The following is a 19,561-nucleotide window of genomic DNA, read 5'->3' as shown; positions in this document are numbered from 1 at the left end:
CACACATTACTTTCACTACAGTCCTCTCCTTTTATTTCATAACCATTATTTTCTTTTTTTAATTACTGGACAAGATTTGGGGACAAAAATAGTGCGTTCTATAATTAAGTCATAATATTCTCACACAGACTCTCCCACAGGAATTAACATCCTATTGGCAGCTGGCCATCTCTTCATGAGCTATGACGATGAAATCCTAAACAAACATAGTTGATGAATGAGAGGTCGGACCATTGGTCCTGTTTGTCCCTTTTTGAAAAGGCAGTAAATAATTACACTAGTAGCTACTCCTCCACTGCAGCTGCCCTGTCTCCTGTCCTCCACCCAGAAGGGCATCACCAGGTAGGAAAACATTTTCATATTCTCAGAATGGAATATTCAACTAAAACACAATAAACGTTAATCCAAAAATAGGCAACTAATTGAACCAATGTCATAAAAATTATACCCAATTAACAGGGATGTGGCTTCTCAAGTCAAGCACACCCAAATGCAAATGTTAAGGCTATTCGCCAGCCACTGATAGTCTCATATCAAGTAGGCTACATGTATCACACTTGTTTTCAATACATCTAATATAGACATGCAAGCTATACAGTTTGGCAATAGCCTAAAACGCTGAGGAGGCTGCTATTGCCTTGCTCTGGAACTTTTCAATAAAAAATGACGGTCAAACTAGAAATTAAATGTTTTTTTATGTTGTTTTAAATATATATATAAAATATAAAGCTACATATAAGAGGTATATGACACACATTAGGTTTATATATATATATATATATATATATATATATATATATATATATATATATATATATATATATATATATATATATATATATATATATATATATATATATATATATATATATATATATATATATATACATATATATATACATATACATATATATATATATACATATATATATATACACTTATATATTAACCTAATGGGCCTCATATACCTTTTATATATGGCTTTTTTGCAATCCGGGGACGGGGTTACAGAAAGTAAGTGAGTGAAGTTATTATGATATAATAGTGCTGCTATACACCTGGATGGTGATGGTAGGAGTAGCATATTAGCTGGATAGTAATTCAAATTAGGGTTGGGACTTTATTGCATACATTTTTGATTAATTAACTACAGAAAGAATTAAAAGTAAAAAATAATTATGCATTTAATCACATGATGATTTTTTTTTTATTGTGTAAGAATGTTACCTTTCAAAGGAGACCAGACTCATGCAGGTGCTATAAGTATAAAGTATAATAAATCGCAAATAACTTTTTTTTCTTAGCCTGGTTTGTTCATAAAAAAAAATGTAATAAGAGAAATTGAGATCAATCAAGAGTTTGTTTTTTCCAATGGTCAACTGTTCTGGAATGTACTTGAAAGTACTGCATTTAACTTTGACCTTGAAAGTGCTTGAGTTTACAAAAGGTCCTTTGCGCTATATATATTATTCCTAAAATTGCTGCACTTTGTTAAAAATTGCATTGATCTGTTGGTCTGTGTAGTAGCTAAAACAGGATTTTGCTGCTTAAACGTATGTGTATATTCATTGATTCACTCATATACCAAAATTAATTTGAATTGAAAAATGTTGCTTTTTGCATCAAATATTGATAAGCGATTAAAATGTGATTAATTAACTATAAAGTCTCGAATTAATTCGATTACAATTTTTAATCGAGTCCCACCACTAATTATAATACATCAACTGATAGGAATGCCTTACGACATGATCCGATGATACAGAAAACAATGCACATAAAGTCAATATTTTAGAGACCACCATCAAAATGTCACAGATCATGTTTTCAGGGGAGCTCGTGTGTTATTGAGAGGAGCCAAGATCCCTGGCTCCACTGTAGGTTGCATCCTTGCTCAGACCGATTTACAAGAATATTCTCACTATCGGATCGGGATGGTTGGTCCTGAGAGGTACTGGGGTGGGGGTGGGTTTAGGGCAAATTGTGTCTTTTAGTTATTGTCTGTTGATCTGTTAATTATTATTATTATTATTATTATTATTATTATTATTATTATTATTATTATTATTATTATTATTATTATTATTATTATTATTATTATTATTATTATTATTATTATTATTATTATTATATATATTTAAATAAATTTGACTCCTTCAATGATTCTTTACATTATTTATTATTGTGTTCTGGTATGTCTTGTTGTATGTCTCTCTCTCTCTCTCTCTCTCTCTCTCTCTCTCTCTCTCTCTCTCTCTCTCTCTCTCTCTCTCTCTCTCTCTCTCTCTCTCTCTCTCTCTCTGTGTCAGGGCAAAACTGCAGCTCTCACACTGGCTGATTACCAATCAACTACTGACTCTCACTGTCTATCACCCCAATCAGTTCAATCAGCAGCAGCTGTTGTAGTGGAAAGAAGTTGTACGTATGTCTTTGAGCATCTAAACATTACTATTTTTACTATTAATATTATTAGTACTGTGACCAGCATACTGCTTTTAACAGATCAGTCTGTAGAATATTCTCCATGGACTGTGCATGTGCTCTGTTCACAGACCGGATAGGCAGCCACTAAGAATGTGTGTATCAAGAATCAAGAGGTAAATTTTTCACTGGTTTATCCTGTCGCGCGTGGTATGGCTGGCAAGGAACCAACATGCCCAACATGCCCAGCTTCACTGCTTGGAAACGACAGGGAAGCTAATCACACTTTTAGAATACATGTATGTGTCAGAAGTAAGAGGCAGAAGATGGGGTTCCTGTTCACTCTTTATAGAGACAAGTCAGTCAGTACTAATCAGCTACCTAATTGCTTCCACTCCTCCTGTGGCAGTAATATCTCCTGTCCTTCACACAGGGGCGTAGCTGGGGGGGGGGGTAGCTTAGGATGATTCCAAGGGCCCAGCACTGGGGGGGGAGAGAGAGAGAGGGGGGGCTTTGGTAGACTATTGCATTGGTCCATTCATTGAAGATGAACGCAATGCGACATCCTTTACTAGGCTCACCCACCAACAGTGCAGGTGCTGAACTGCTGATCCGAGTGTATAGGTAAAAACCATATTATGCGTTTTCATCAATAAAAAAATTGCCAATTTTTTTTCGCTCGCGCGCTTACGCACGCTCGCATTCACTGGGGGCCTACAGATACATTCTTTCATGGGGCCCAGAATCTGGAGCTACACCCCTGCCTTCACATATCCATGAGATGGGGGGTGATATCTGCCACACTATGTTCTATTTTTATTTTATTTGATTATTATTATTTCTTTTTTTTTAACAAAATTTTTTTATTACAATTATCCACTTACAACATTTAGACAGTACCTTAAACAACATCAAACATACAACAATACAGTGACATGGGTGCCTTGAATTATTTTATTATTATTAATTATTATTATTATAATTTTTTTTAAACTGTTTTAACCCTGTAGCACTTTGTGAACACCTAGTGAACAAAAAGTGCACTACAATTACAATTATGTTATGTGAAAAAAAGAAATAAAAAAGATTTGATAAAAAAATAAAAATTATATTCTCGCTATCCACAGACTGCTCTGCTATAAAGTCCACAGCCGAGATGACTGTCAAATACATACGAATCTTACTTACTGCCAGTCTACTGAGCCTCGCCATCACCGCCTGGGTGTTGTTGGGACGACACAGTTTTCTCATGGACAAGTATTCTGAGATTCTGAACAGAACCACACCTTGTGCCTGTCATACATGCATATCAGATGACAACGAGAAACGATTCAACAAATCTATTGATCCCTTTTTGACGAGAGAAAACAAGCATTCAGGGAACGCCCACGTGTGGTGGAAGGTAAGCGACATGTCTTTTGTACAGATACCCCTGTGAGTCAGTCTCATCTCTATCCTCATATCTCTGAGTCTATACCCCTGTGAGTCAGTCTCATCTCTATGCTCATATCTCTATACCCCTGTGAGTCAGTCTCATCTCTATCCTCATAACTCTATACCCCTGTGAGTCAGTCTTACCTCTATCCTCATATCTCTATACCCCTGTGAGTCAGTCTCATCTCTATCCTCATATCTCTATACCCCTGTGAGTCAGTCTTACCTCTATCCTCATATCTCTATACCCCTGTGAGTCAGTCTTACCTCTATCCTCATATCTCTATACCCCTGTGAGTCAGTCTCATCTCTATCCTCATATCTCTATACCCCTGTGAGTCAGTCTCATCTCTATCCTCATATCTCTATACCCCTGTGAGTCAGTCTCATCTCTATCCTCATATCTCTATACCCCTGTGAGTCAGTCTCATCTCTATCCTCATATCTCTATACCCCTGTGAGTCAGTCTCATCTCTATCCTCATATCTCTATACCCAGGGCCGGACTGGGGAAATAATTCATACCGGGAGATATAGCGCGAAATATAGCCCCAATCAGGCCACTTTTTAAGCGGGGGGTCTGGGGGTCCCCCACCAGGAATTCTTTTGTTACAAAGACTTAATTTCCTGCATTCTGGTGAATTTTAGTGCATGTGAATCACAAACTAATGAGCCAACAATAGTACAATGTACTGTTATGGACCTAAAATAAAACTGTTGTGGCACTAGCAATGCTACTCTCTCCACCTTCAAAAAGAAAAAAGCAAGAGCACAACAAATTTTTCTATTTACTATTATAATACTGTTAACCACTCTCTCCTGTAAGGGCCTTTCTTTTTCTTTGTTTTATCCCTCTCTCCTCCACCCTTTCTCTTTCTTCCACTGTCCATCTTGACATCAACGTTAATTGACTTTCGCTCTCTGATCTCTCCAGAGTCCCTCACTACCTGGCTCATTGCCTGGCTGTTATTCTGCATCTGAGTGCCGTCTGCCATTCCATTCGCCGCCTCCGCTGTCAATCAGTTGTATCGCCTGGTCCCGCCTCCACCAATCACAAGAGGCAGCACGGCTCCATTGTGTGTGTGTGTGTGTGTCCGCGTGGCGTGTAGCTTATTGCCAGCGGAAGAGTGCAAGAATGCTTCCGCATTCGTCACCGCACGCCAGTACGGTAATGCGCCTTTCCTTTCGCCCCGCTCAGACAAATGCATGTAGTACATTGCAACACAACGCAGCATTTCCGTGTACATTGCAACGAATCACTTGGAGTTTGAAAGTGATATCAGAAGAAACTACTCAACCTCGGCTGTCTTTAACTAGCAGGACGCTAGTGGGCTAGTCGCTAAAATATATATCGTTTTATATATAATTGTACCAACACAGATATTAGGCAGTACACACATTGTCCTGCAATACATGTTGCACAGCTACATTCGCCATATATTTCTATCGCTGCTGCGGTCTACAGTGAAATGCAATATTATTATTATTATTGTAAAGATTATCATTACAATCGCAGCCTGGAGAGGCAATGTTACAAGTGTACGAGGGTTGTGTGCAAAGAGCACAGCCTCTCAATTTGCACAACGTGCACAAAATAATAATTGTAATGATCTTTACAATAATAATAATATTGCATTTCACTGTAGACCGCAGCAGCGATAGAAATATATGGCGAATGTAGCTGTGCATTCACTGTACATGTATTGCAGGACAATGTGTGTACTGCCTAATATCTGTGTTGGTACAATTATATATAAAACGATATATATATTTGAGCGACTAGCCCACTAGCGTGAAGGGGCTCCTTTCCTCAGAGCAGCCCGCTTGTATCACCACGCTCGGCGCTGCTGCGATGGTGCAGGAGGTTGCCTCGCTAGTGGGCTAGTCGCTCAAATATATATATAGTTTTATATATAATTGTACCAACACAGATATTAGGCAGTACACACATTGTCCTGCAATACATGTACAGTGAATGCACAGCTACATTCGCCATATATTTCTATCGCTGCTGCGGTCTACAGTGAAATGCAATATTATTATTATTGTAAAGATCATTACAATTATTATTTTGTGCACGTTGTGCAAATTGAGAGGCTGTGCTCTTTGCACACAACCCTCGTACACTTGTAACATTGCCTCTCCAGGCTGCGATTGTAATGATAATCTTTACAATAATAATAATAATATTGCATTTCACTGTAGACCGCAGCAGCGATATAAATATATGGTGAATGTAGCTGTGCATTCACTGTACATGTATTGCAGGACAATGTGTGTACTGCCTAATATCTGTGTTGGTACAATTATATATAAAACGATATATATTTTAGCGACTAGCCCACTAGCGTCCTGCTAGTTAAAGACAGCCGAGGTTGAGTAGTTTCTTCTGATATCACTTTCAAACTCCAAGTGATTCGTTGCAATGTACGCGGAAATGCTGCGTTGTGTTGCAATGTACTACATGCATTTGTCTGAGCGGGGCGAAAGGAAAGGCGCATTACCGTACTGGCGTGCGGTGACGAATGCGGAAGCATTCTTGCACTCTTCCGCTGGCAATAAGCTACACGCGTCCGCGTGAGGGAGAGAGAGAGAGTCAGATAGTTCTCCAACTCTGTCGCAGACAGTGAAATCCTGGTTGTTCCCCACCCACCTAGGTTATCTAACTATCGCGCCGCGCCGCCGCCACAACTAGAAACAATGGCATGGCAATTTTTTTTTTTTTATTATAATAATATATATATATTTTTTTATATATAATTTTTTTTTTAAATCTGTGCAGGCCAGGCCACCGGGAAAACTCCCAGTGCTCCCGATGGCCAGTCCGGGCCTTATACCCCTGTGAGTCAGTCTTACCTCTATCCTCATATCTCTACCCATGTGAGTCAGTCTCATCTCTATCCTCATATCTCTATACTGTGAGTCAGTCTAATCGCTATCCTCTTATCTCTATACCCCTGTGAGTCAGTCTAATCTCTATCCTAATATCTCTATACCCCTGTGAGTGAGTCTAATCTCTATCCTCATATCTCTATACCCCTGTGAGTCAGTCTTACCTCTATCCTCATTATGTTCACTCAGGTGTGAAACAGCTTTTGTTTTATTTATTCTCTTAATGAAAGCAAATCAAAAGTACACAATGAAACTTGTGTGCAGGTGAGAAAGGAAACCATACAGGGCTGATATACAAAGTCCTCACCTATATATAAATAAAAAGAAAACACAAGTCGATTGCTAATTCAATCACAAGACAAACAACATAAGTGTGTGTGTGTGCGCTTGTATGAGAGTGTCAGTGAGTTGGAGTCAAGTTGATGGCTTAGAGTCATCAGGCTGGTCTTCAATCTATGTTTGAAATTATTGAGATAAGACGATGAGTTGGCAATATGTACTGTATTCCCTCAGAGCAGGTGATCCGGGATTTACTCATTTTGATCTAAACAATGTTGTAACGTAGGCTAATCATGGATTCATTACAAAATAGTTTTGACCCCCCCCCCCCCCCCCCCCCCCTCCTGCACACTATGTGTATTGAAGCCACATGTCTTGTTTGGTTTGTGTCAGCGTTTACAGCCTGACAGACACGACGTTTCCTACGAAACCGCTGTGGAAGAGCTGTTCAACTTCTTCCCAAACAATTTGAGCTTCATGGATTCAAGCCCCCGGCGCTGCAGGACGTGTGCCGTGGTCGGTAATTCAGGGAACCTGATTAAATCACACTACGGAGCCCTCATCGACATTCATGACGTCGTCATAAGGTAAACCATAGACACGTGGTTCTTGGGGAGTGGGCTGTAGGAACCAAATAGCACCCTGAAAACGTCAAAGTCACGTTCATCAGATTTAAACCAGCACTTCACTTGTCTCACAGGGAGGACTTTACTGTGACGCTTGCTGACATAGGCTATAGGTATGAGCAACGTTACAGAACCACACATAGTCCACACCACACAGGTCTGCAGGCATAATGAAGACGCACATATTGAAATACACATGCTCAGATTAATCCCTCTGATCCAACACAAAAATTCACACACAACAGTCCTATTTACACATAAACACACGGATGAACCAATAGCGAACAACAAGTCCACGACCAAACACATCGAGTCTAAGATTATTATAGTAGGCAAATGCAACATTATCACACCAGTCAGCAGTGGCACCCTGGTCAGTACTCAAAGAGTGACGCACCCACACACGAGACAAGCGCAGCTGCGCATGTAACCACCAACGCACAACAATCATACCATAGACATTTTATAAATGAGCAATAATGATAATAATACAGTTACTGTAATTAGGAAAAGTAGGTCTTACCTTAAAGGGGAACTATCTTATAAATGGCCTTTTTGAGTGTTTAGCATTGTTTCCTAGCTATGTGGACTTATATTAATATGATCTATGTCTCAAAATTCTCATATTGGCGCATTCTTCCAATTCTCCTCTCACAATATTCACCCTCACTGAACTGAGTCGTTTGAAAATGTGCTGATATGTGATGTCAGAGAGACACCGCTGCATGTTAATGTTCAGGCGGCGGGGCCGTGGCGCAGTGGTTTAGGAGCCCAGGCTGCATGTTAATGTTCAGGCGGCGGGGCCGTGGCGCAGTGGTTTAGGAGCCCAGGCTGCATGTTAATGTTCAGGCGGCGGGGCCGTGGCGCAGTGGTTTAGGAGCCCAGGCTCAAAACGGCTCGAGATCTTGAGGTCGAAAAATGCTGTTTTTGAGGACTTGATTAGAAATACAAAACAATGAATAAAAAAAATATATATATTACAGAGGTGTTCCATAGACTCACAGGAATTGTGTAAAAGTGCCCAAATAGTGAAAGAAATAGTAAAATAGTTCCCCTTTAACACAGAAGCGACCACAAAGGCCTGGGATCAGCTGCCTGCGAGATGCGTCCTCACTTGCTGTTTTAAAGTGGCGCGCTAAAGCAGGCTAGTTATTCCAGACTGCTTTTACAGTATTATGCACTAGGTTAGACTCGACGGCTCACGTACATCTCCAGGGGGAGATGACGGGGTAGATCAAACATTGGCAGGGGGGGTTCACACCTTTGGGTGGGCCATCAAGAGCAGTGCGTTTCGCGTACTGACTGTCTTGGTGGCGCCCTCTGTGATGTTTTGGATCGACACGCGTACCTACCCCCCTCTTAGGACTGGGGGCCGCGGTGTGACTGCACGGGCACGGGACTGGTCCTGGTCGCGCCGGACCGGATCAGTTTAACCCGTTGTCCGCCGGGGCACAGACAGGTTCTGGTTCCCCGCGGGACTCTGTGCTTTTCCGGGGGGGAAATGCCAGGTCGGGCCGGACGTCACAGGGGTTGATGTCATGAATGTGTGTGTCATATACATCACCTTGAGTCACCTTGAGTTGCCCTTAACAGTGGCATGCATTGGTCCATACTGTGTTGTACCTTTTTGCACGATGTTAGGGGGTTGGTCCTTCTCCATTTCTTTCACCCCTCCCTCCCTGTTAAACCGGGGATGGGAGGGGGCTGTCCGGGAGGCTGCTTTTGTCAACTCCTCTATGCATCCCTGTGTAGGTCCCGGTCCACCAGGCCCAGGTCAGGCCTTGGCCTTAATAACCTGTTGGCCTGGGTTAACCCTTTTAAAACCTGAAACGCTTGAACTGCATTGTATAGCCTGTGTATAGTTTCAAGTTTCAAGTTTCTTTAATAGTTGTCATACAGAAGTACAGAATACTTTTATACAAAATGCTTCTTACTGTTACGCTCCAGAGACTGTGCTAGACAAGATAAGTATGAAATAAAATAGTATAGCATGTAAAAATAGAAGTAAAAATAGAAGTCACAGTGTTCAGTATAGACATATGTACAATGTTCAATGCAGAATAGAAGTAACTGAGTTACCATACAATATACAATATACTATGCAATGTACTAATATACAATACTCTATAGTGCAAAGCAGAAATGGGATGAGGTACAATTTAGGTACAATTTACAGTAAGGTGTACGGGTTGTAGTGCAAATCCTTTACCAATAAATATAAAGTGTGTATAGGTGTTCTAAAGTGTGAAGAGTGGGTGCTGCAGTGTGTTGTTTGTTTAAAGTGAGTGTGTGCGTGTGGATGTGTGTGCTGTGTGCATTTGATGGTTGTTGCATAGTGTTTATTGTTCGTTGAGCAGCCAGATGGCCTGGGGATAGAAGCTTCTTCTGTGTCTTTCTGTGCTCGCCATGAGACTCCGGTATCGCTTGCCTGACCGCAGCAGTTCAAAGAGGCAGTTGTTTGGGTGGCTGGAGTCCTTGATGATTCTCTTAGCCTTACCCCTGCACCGCTTGTTGTAAATGTTCTGGAGGGTGGGAAGCCCCCCTCCAATTGTGCGTTCGGCTGAACGTGTCGCTCTCTGTAGTCTGCTTCGGTCTTGTGCAGTGCTATTCCCAAACCAGGAGGTGATATTGCCAGTCAGGATGCTGTGGTATATTTCTGCAATAAAACATGTCTTCTCCCAAGGAATGTGCAATTCTACAGGGGACCGTGCTGTTGTAAGTGGTAAGTGGTTGTCTGTAACGCTGGCACAAAGTCTAAAGATAGCAGTAACAGTTAAAACAGGCCACTGTTGTAAAACCCTTCCCCCCGCCAAAGCACATTCTAAAGGAGAAGGTCACTAGAGTAATTTATTATCTTTAAAACAGATAGACTGGAAGTCTTGAGGCCAGTAAGGAACAGTGAACAGATGGCTGTTGAAACCAAACCCTTCCCCCAATGGATCATTAGGCCTGGGGACAAGCTAAACTTACTATCTTTAAAACAGAGGACTGGGGGTTTTGAGGTCTGTGTCAGCCTACTAGAAGTAATAAACCAGCTGCATGCACTAAAAATACTTGTAGGAGGAGAGCTCTGTCTCCTAGGAAATTGGAAAACTAGGTTGAATACACTAAAAAGGTATAATAAGATATAGAATATTATCAGGAATATTCTGCCCATAGAAAATCAATCTTAAGACTAATCAACTCAGTATAAAACTATAAAGATACAGATTGATCCTTTAAAAGCTTAGTTATACTATAAAAACATTATGAACCAAAGATTAGAAGTCAGATCAAGCTGCTTAGTGTTCTATAAAGCTAAAACAAAGTTAAGGATTACTTTAGAGAATAGAAATACAACCAGTATGATTAAAAAACAACAAAAGGTTTAATTACATAGTTAAATGGGGACAAAACTCAAGGAAAGACTTTTAGCAACTGTCTAGTCAAAATAAAGAATAATCTCTTATGGTAAAGACCAGAAAAACATGACAAGGTACTTTTATCTGTTAAAATAGTGTGGAATAATATAATGATTCCCCAACTCCCTCATGTAAAGACATTCCCCTCCCCTTTCTCCCCAATCCTGTGTCCCCCCCCCCCACCCATTTGACCTATCAAATGGGACCACATCCCCCCCTTTTAACCATATAAGGCTCCTCCCGAGAACAATCCTGGCTCGTTACCTGGGTCATTTCAGCTGATCACCTGGGGCGAGAGCCTCAGCCATTCTCTCTCTAAATACTATGTGTATATTTCTATCTGTCTGGATAATAAACCTTATTATCTTAATCTCGGTTGACTGAGTACATTCTTCAGGATATCCACGAATATCCCACAATAGGAAGCAACGTATGCTCTATTTCTGTTCAAGAAGAGAGGCCCTCTAAAAACTGGAAGCTTCCCATATAAGGAGACGAAATGGTAAAAACGTCCCTAGATGTAAATAGTACCATGTCCCTTTAAGATCCAAAATGGCCGATATCAAGTTAAGCCAATAGAAAGAAGTGACGCCCCTAGCTATCGTCACTAGGACAACACGGAAAAGGGGGCGGAGAGATGTCTTTAACTACAGGGCTGACGGAGAAGGAGGAGTCGAAGAAACCCGCGCTGCGCCACAGGATCGGAGCAGAGAAGAAAACGAGTGCACCCGGCTCTGAGCCAGAGGAGTTGCCAGGGAAACCAGCACAACAAAGGGCCAGCCTCGGGTTTCCAGGCCAACTTGAATCAACAAAGAGGAGAAGACTTTTTCTGATCTCGGCACCAGCCGATCAGAGACTTGAACAATAACTTGTGGACATTTATGGGATCCAGCTTGTATCTTGTCAATATGGGAACGGCTGGAAACCACTTTTATAATAGGAACTGAAGCTTTTGATTGATGAATAAAAACAGATCCGTCTGGTTGGAACCGAGAGCTTTCGTCCGTGCCTACTTCCTGCAAACGAACCCAATTGAAATGCAACAAACACAGAGAGAAGGGAAATTCCACTATACGATCAGAGATACGTTATACGTTATGATAGATACTTCAATGCTCTCTATTGTACATGAGTAGAAGTTCTTAAGGATCTTCTGACTGACTTGGAACTTCCTTAGGCGCCTGAGGAAGTAGAGCCGTTGTCGTGCCTTCTTCACAACACTGTCAATGTGTGTGGTCCATGTCAAGTCCTCGGATATGTGGGCTCCGAGGTACTTAAAACTGTTCACTCTCTCAACCGGTGCCCCGTCGATGCTGAGGGGGCTGTAGTCCCTGACCCCCGACCTCCTAAAGTCCACAATCATCTCCTTTGTTTTGCTGACGTTCAGGGAGAGGCTGTTTTCCTGGCAGCATCCCACCAGGACCTTGACCTCTTCCAGGTAGGCCCTCTCGTCGTTTGCAGAGATCAGGCCCACCACTACTGTGTCGTCAGCAAATTTGATGATTGTGTTGTTATTCCGCTGAGCCACACAGTCATGTGTGTACAGGGAGTAGAGGAGGGGACTCAGAACACAGCCCTGGGGGGCCCCTATGTTGAGGGTGATGGATGAGGAGGTGCAGTTGCCTGCTCTCACCACCTGGGGTCTGCCCGTCAGGAAGTCCAAGACCCACTGGCATAGGTCATAGTTCAAGCCCAGGTCCCTGAGCTTGGCTATGAGTTTGGAGGGGACTATGGTATTGAATGCTGAGCTGTAGTCGATGAATAGCATTCTCACATAGTTCCCCTGCCTCTTGTCCAGGTGTGATGCTGCTGTGTGCAGCACATGGGCTATGGCGTCCTCCGTGGACCTGTTGGGGCGGTATGCAAATTGCAGGGGGTCCAGGTTGATGGGGAGGTAGGAGCAGATGTAGCCCTTTACTAGCTTCTCAAAGCACTTCATGGCTATGGAGGTGAGAGCTACAGGGCGGTAGTCGTTGAGGCAAGCAGGCTTGGATTTTTTAGGTACAGGGATGATAGTTTCTTAGTGGGTTATGGGAGCACCCACCTCCTGTTATAATAAACATAGGGGGGTGGTTGTCTCCCCGGTGTGTTGGTAGCAGAGTCGACTCTCAGGTTGAGCCCGGGTCTGACCCCGGCTGCCCGAGAGTATGCCCCCACATCTTTCATGACGTCTGCCAATTATGTCAAACTCTTTCTCTGAACCTCGACCCCACGGAATTAATAAATTGGCGGGGTCGGGGTTCATGGAGATTGTGACATGGTGCACAGTATACCGGAACACCCTTTCCGCCGGGATGCTGTTCTTACACTAAGCCCCTTAGGCGCCTGTCTAGTCCGCAGTGCTCCGGGCGCAGGTCGAGTTCTACTCTTGGGACCTGTCGGCCTGGATTGAGGGATCAACCTCCTTGGAGGGTTGTCTCCCCGGCACGCCGGCTGGCCCCACGTTATTGTGGGGGGGAAGCCTCTTTGGGAGTGCTTCAGATCAGCGTGCCAAGGGGAGAAGGGCCTTCACCTGGTTTAGGCCCTGTCCGATACGCTGGCGATGTGGTGTCACCAGTGACCGTCTGGTGGGGTCTCGATGCCACGGCTTCATAGACCTCACCAGGCCCCTTTTTTCAGGGGGTCCTAGCACCGGGGTGGGACCCACTGAGGCTGGGACCTACTCCGCGTTCTGCTGCTACGGCCTTGCCGCGGGGTTAGGGTTTTGACTCCGACCCCGCGATATTGGGGGCTGTGACGGGGGTTTTGCTCACGTCCGTTCCCTGGTGGCGTGTGGGATGCGCGTCTGAGTAGTCGCGGGCCCTTCTAAACAAAGGTAAGTCCCACGGTCTGCTCACCCTGTGCGTTTGAGGCGCTAAACCCTCTTCGCACAGTCGGGTCCGATCCCCCTCCCGTCCCTCGCTAGGGGGGGCGGGGGGGCCCGGATCCTCCCCGGTTCTAATGGTTGTAGGGGACCTCAGCGGGTGCATCTGTCTGGCTTACGCTCTGCTCAGCTCTTGTGTTCCAATAGAGCAAAGCGTAAGCTATAATGAAATATAACGAAGGTTATTCAATAACCCTAGTTATATGAGTAATCGCGATCGCTTTGCTCTGACTCACTGAGGACCCCACAGTCTTCTGTTTCGGTGGTGAAAGACTGGGGAAGGAGCTGTTGTATGGCCATGACCCCGCTTTATAGGAGCAGATGTGGGAGTGGTCAGGCAGGTGGGCGGGTACACGAGGTGAAAGCTTTCATATTAGGTTATGATTAAAGGGACAGTTCCAATAGAGCAAAGCGCTCGCTATTACTCATATAACTAGGGTTATAGAATAACCTTCGTTTTCATTACATAGTTTCACTGTGCGTCACCTTGTTTGTAGAGCTAAATCTATATTTTATATTATAGCTATGGATACAATACCATGGTCATTTGACAGTAACTATCTTCCGTTCAAGATGCAAAAAATTTAAATGAAATTAATGAATACGTTCACGCGTTATTCAGTGGTGAATATGAGTATAATTTCGGAATGATCCAGGCTAATTCCTGGGAGGCTGGCTATACGGCACAACGTGAATTCTACTAAAACCATTGGCGTTTCATCTCTGGACACGCTATTATTTTCAAATAAAATGCATATGATAGGTATTATGTTTCATCATGAATGCATGAAAGGGGGGGGGGGTGGGTCGTTTCTGATTAATTGATTGCCAATAACGGCATTCGTTATTACCACAACACACGCCGATCAGGGGGATGGGTATGAAAACCATGCACGATCAAGCTGAAATTGAGGTCAGATTGTCCTTACCTGTGGTTGGTGGTATTCAAAAAAGAATATTCCAATTATTTGATCGCCATCTGGTCCATCCTATGCCCATCTGGTCCACGACATAACCCACCACAACATATGGATCGGGGGTCCCGAAAACGAGTCAATGCGATCGAGTGAAGCCCTAGGTTTCCCATTACTAGAAAAGAGCGTCCGGAGCGGTTTAAAGGTAGCACCCGGTCTGGAATAGGGTTTACTGCACTCTCGATACTGCCTACTAGCAGGATCTGGCCGGTACTGCACCTTCGGAGTCCCAGTATGCCTTTTAACGGCAACATACAGGTCCCTGACATTGAATAGGATATTAAAATCAAAAAAAAAGGGAAAACGATCTTAACAAACGTATATATACGTTTTTGGCCGTTAACCGCTGGCGCCCAATAACGTAGATATAAGTGAATGGCCCCGAAAGTGTGGCAGTGCTCTCAATAGCCGGCTTTTCGAGGCCCTGTGTACTGAAATGGGAGCCGAGCACAACCACTTACTATTTATTTTTTTATTTTTTTATTATCTTTTTCCCTTTTTCCCCCTTCTTTATCTGTTTTTCTCCCATCCCAATGTTAGTCGTTATGCCAATTCCCAATCCCCTTCCTGGTCGTTGCGCACTCTACCCCCTACCGTCGGTCCAGGAGGGCGGAGACAATCACATGCTTCCTCCGACACATGTGTGGCCAGCCCACCGCTTCTTTTCACCTGGCAGTGTGGACTCTCACTGGGAGAGTGTAATGTGTGGAAGGTCACACTACCTCTCCTAGATCCTTCCCTTGCTGTGCAGGCGCCCCGACCGAACTGTAGGAGTCGCTGTTTACAACGACCAGGACCCACCCTCGCCAGGTTTCCCACCCGCTAACACTGCCAATTGTGTTAGTGTGGACGGCCGACCAAGCCGGAGGCACCACAGCTGGATTCGATCCCACTGTCTCTGTGGTGGTAGGCAGACGCTTAGTCCGCTGCGCTACCCGGCCGCACCCCACTTACTATTTCATACAGATGTGAGATGGTTGTCGAAGGGCAGGGTGGTTACTCGAGTATACGAATTGAGGGATGAAATATACACTTTCCTCATTGAGAAACAGTCACCGCTCGCAAATTAGTTTAGTGATGAGAAATGGCTTTTAACTCTGTCGTATCTTGCTGAAATTTTCTCAATTCTAAACAAACTGAATCTAAAGCTACAGGGAAGTGGAAATGATCTGTTCAGACATTGCGAACATATTCAAACCTGACGCGCGGCATCCAGTCACATCTGTATTCACTGAGGGGAAAAATGCTCTTGCTACTTTCCGCAGGAGAAGTTTAATTATTTGAAAGACGAGAGGTGGGTGAAAAATACCTTTGCCTTTTTAAACCCCGGACTCAATAGTCGAGTTAAATTTAACTCCTAACGAGGAATCAGAAATGCTTCAGCTGACATGTGACAGCACGCTGAAAAACCGCCACAAAACTGACAAGTTATCTTCATTCTGGATTGGCCTCTTCTCCACTGAGTACCCATTGCTGAGTAAAGCAAGCGTTGTATTGCCCTTCACAACGACGTAGATGTGCAAAATTGGAAGACGAAACAAAGAAACGGACTGAACGCTGCACCTGATATGCGTGTTGCCCTCTCCTCCTGCGAACCGAATTGTAGCCAGATCGTGCAGAATATGCAGGCACAACCTTCTCATTAAGTACGTTTCTTTTCGTATTTTTGAGGCTTGACTTGATTGCATGTACTGTACAATGAAGATTTATTGATATTGTTATATGGGTCGCTGTAAAGAATATATGAAAAAACGTGGGTCGTCTGAGAAAAAGGTTGAGAACCTCTGCTTTACATTATGACGTATCTCTCTCTCTCTGTACTTTACATTATGATGTATCTTTCTCTATCTCTCTCTGTACTTTACATTATGACATATCTTTCTCTCTCTGTACCTTGCATTATGGCATATCTCTCTCTCTCTGTACTTTACATTTTGGCATATCTGTCTCTCTATTTTACATTATGACGTATCTCTCTCTCTCTGTACTTTACATTAAGACGTATCTCTCTCTCACTCTTTGTACTTTAGAATGAACCAGGGTCATGTCAAGGGATACGAATCGGATGTTGGAAATAAGACAACGCTTCACATGATGTATCCTGAGAGTGCCATTGATTTGGACAAGAACACCCATCTTGTGTTTGTTGGGTTCAAGGTGACGGACCTCCGATGGCTCGTCAGTGCCTTCACCACGGGACACATTACAAGGTGAGAGTCTATGGGTGTATAATTTGCATTATCAACGAATCACATCGACTAGCGTGAAGGATTGTAACCCAAAAAAATCTACCCTTCAGTTTACTGGGCGACAGTGGCTCAGGAGGTAGCTACTGTAGAAAAGTAATTTCGTAATCAGAAGGTTCCCGGTTCGATTCTGGCTTCCCCCGGTAACGTGTCAAAGTGTCCTCGAGCAAGACACTTAACCCCTAACTGCTCCCGAAGATCAGGCTGCATGGTTGCCTCTGCTGGTAGGGTGACCAGGTGTCCCCCTTTTGGTTGTACTGTCCCACCATTTGAGACCGCGTCCCACATATTGAGAGGATGTCCCTCTTTTCGAAGCAAAAAAAAAATATATCGAACACAAGACATTCCTGTCAAGTGATAAAGTTTGAATATTTAAAACAGATGTTAGGTGGTAACAAGGCGGCTCCCAGTGCCAAGATGAATGTGGAGAGATATAATTCTGTATTTAATTTGTATTTATTTTGATTTAACCTTTATCTATTCGGTGAAGACGAGTTATTCTAATAAAACAAATTACATTATCTAACATTGTCTATCTGTCCCACTTTGTCCCAATTTGTCCCACCAAAATCTTACTGTTGTCCTGCTTTTGGACTTTTTGCATCTGGTCACCCTATCTGCTGGTGTGTGAACGTGTGAGTGAATGGGTGAATGTGAGACATAACTTGTAAAGCGCTTTGGATAAAAGCTCTATATGAATGCAGTTCATTTACTATTTTACTGTACTTTACATGTGTTCTTCATGTTCTTCATGCACTGTGTTTGGCCCTCATTATACCGACCACCAAAATACACATCAGTATTTCTGCAGGAATTATCAGAGCTAATCTCAGTTGGTATCATTAGATGTCAAAGATTAATCATACATGGAGATCTGAATATCCATATTAATAAGAATATTGATAGTTTTCACCTGAAGGGCAAATTACAGGGCCAGTCCAGTAAACAAATAAATACAGTAATCATGTATCATATGTTTAAAGTAAATTGCATTTGTGTTCTTTGTAAAATGTCCCTTCCTCTTGCGGGCTATGTTCCTTGAATTAGCAAATTGCATGTAGCATTCTCTGTGGTAGCTGAAAAGGCAATCCTACGAACCACAGTTGCCTTGAGGCTCCAGGTAATGCGTTGTTAGTCCGACACGCTCCGAATTGCAGTCCAAAAGAAAAGATGACGCTGATCCGATGTACTTTGTCAAAACAAGCAGAATTTATTGGAAAGCGAATCACAACAGCCAATAGCTGCCTACCACTATAAAACAAACAAAAAGGGTTTTGTAAATGAACGTAAACTGTCAATCAAGTGCGAATTATGTGCAAATTATGTGCGGTCAAAAACTATATGGTACCGCTCTACCTGGGCCTACCTGGGCCCTCATTCATCAATGTGTGCGTAGAACATGTTCTATTTCCACACGTAAGCACGGAATGTAGAACCAGTGTACGCACAGGGAAGTCGGGATTCATCACACGTGCGTACGCAGGCTCTACGCACACCTGTCATCATGAATCCCACCTTGGCTCTGCGCCGAGGCTCGTGCACACTTTCACGTATTTGCATACCAGAAACGCCCCGATTAACCATATACGGTAATGGAATACACCCATGAAATGTGGAAAAATGGACTAAGCCGAGGGAAGCGTGTCATGAGACAGGCTGACAGACGTGTACACTTACGGTGATGTCGGATATGATATCTATTAACCATTGCTGCCTGGGCAGCGCAAACACTAATAAATACCGCGCTGGAATATGACTGCCTTTTCCCGTGTTGTTTGATTAATACCCAGGGATTAAAGTTCTCCTCAATTTTATTCCAAATCGCGATGGATCTCCCGTCAATTTTCTACCTGCTGCATATGATTTCTAGAGGCATACTACAATCTATTTTGATGTCAGTATTGGGTAGCCTATATAAACAATAATACGAGAGCATATACAAGAACAATGAATCTCACTGCATGTATGATGTAGCCTGCCTTTCAATACATGAACTTGAATTCCATCATATACATAGTCTGTCCACTATCTGGTGTCATTGCAATGCGTTTTCTATTCTTTCTTATACAGTAAAAAGGGGGAAGAACACTATATTCATATGACTTGTATTCTGCTTACAGCTTCGAAATTCCACTTGTTTCGTTTAACGTAAAGCCTTTTAAATATAATCAAAGCGTTCCCGTGTTTCTGCGGTCTGCGCAAAATAATAACGAGTTGAGCTTTATGATTTATGATGAATTGAAAATGGGGGACCCTGATGTAAACAAGACGAAAGTCTTTCTCTGGTCTGCATCCCCGATTAACAATTGTATGTACTGAGCTGTACTGTACTGTACCCATTCTGCAATCTGTTAATAAACTTTTCAATCAATCAATCAATCAAGCTACGCGGAGCGCAGTCAGTCAGTCAGTACACCCCGTATATT

The 19,561-nt window shown here is 43.0% G+C and overlaps 1 protein-coding gene across 4 annotated transcripts in view; it reads left to right on the top strand.

Moving 5' to 3' along the window:
• Window positions 1–223: 223 nt before the first annotated feature.
• Window positions 224–19,561, top strand: part of LOC311230580 (CMP-N-acetylneuraminate-beta-galactosamide-alpha-2,3-sialyltransferase 1-like) — a 51,550-nt gene continuing 32,212 nt past the window's right edge. The window contains exons 1-7 of one of the 4 annotated variants that reach the window (XM_084316901.1): window positions 224–342; window positions 2,310–2,418; window positions 2,553–2,597; window positions 2,997–3,045; window positions 3,549–3,823; window positions 7,419–7,612; window positions 16,920–17,099. In XM_084316901.1, the coding sequence (XP_084173027.1) occupies window positions 3,578–3,823; window positions 7,419–7,612; window positions 16,920–17,099 (620 nt within the window). In that variant the 5' untranslated portion in view covers window positions 224–342; window positions 2,310–2,418; window positions 2,553–2,597; window positions 2,997–3,045; window positions 3,549–3,577. Of the gene's footprint in view, window positions 343–2,309; window positions 2,423–2,552; window positions 2,598–2,996; window positions 3,046–3,548; window positions 3,824–7,418; window positions 7,613–16,919; window positions 17,100–19,561 lie in introns of all 4 variants that reach the window. The other 3 variants (XM_084316899.1, XM_084316902.1, XM_084316900.1) reach the window with 3 other exon arrangements.

The sequence above is a fragment of the Notolepis coatsorum genome, assembly GCF_963971535.1.
Source record: "Notolepis coatsorum genome assembly, chromosome: 6".
NCBI classification, from domain to species: Eukaryota; Metazoa; Chordata; class Actinopteri; order Aulopiformes; family Paralepididae; genus Notolepis; species Notolepis coatsorum.
The sequence above is the reverse complement of the archived record's forward strand: the minus strand, read 5'-3'. Positions and strand labels throughout refer to the sequence as shown.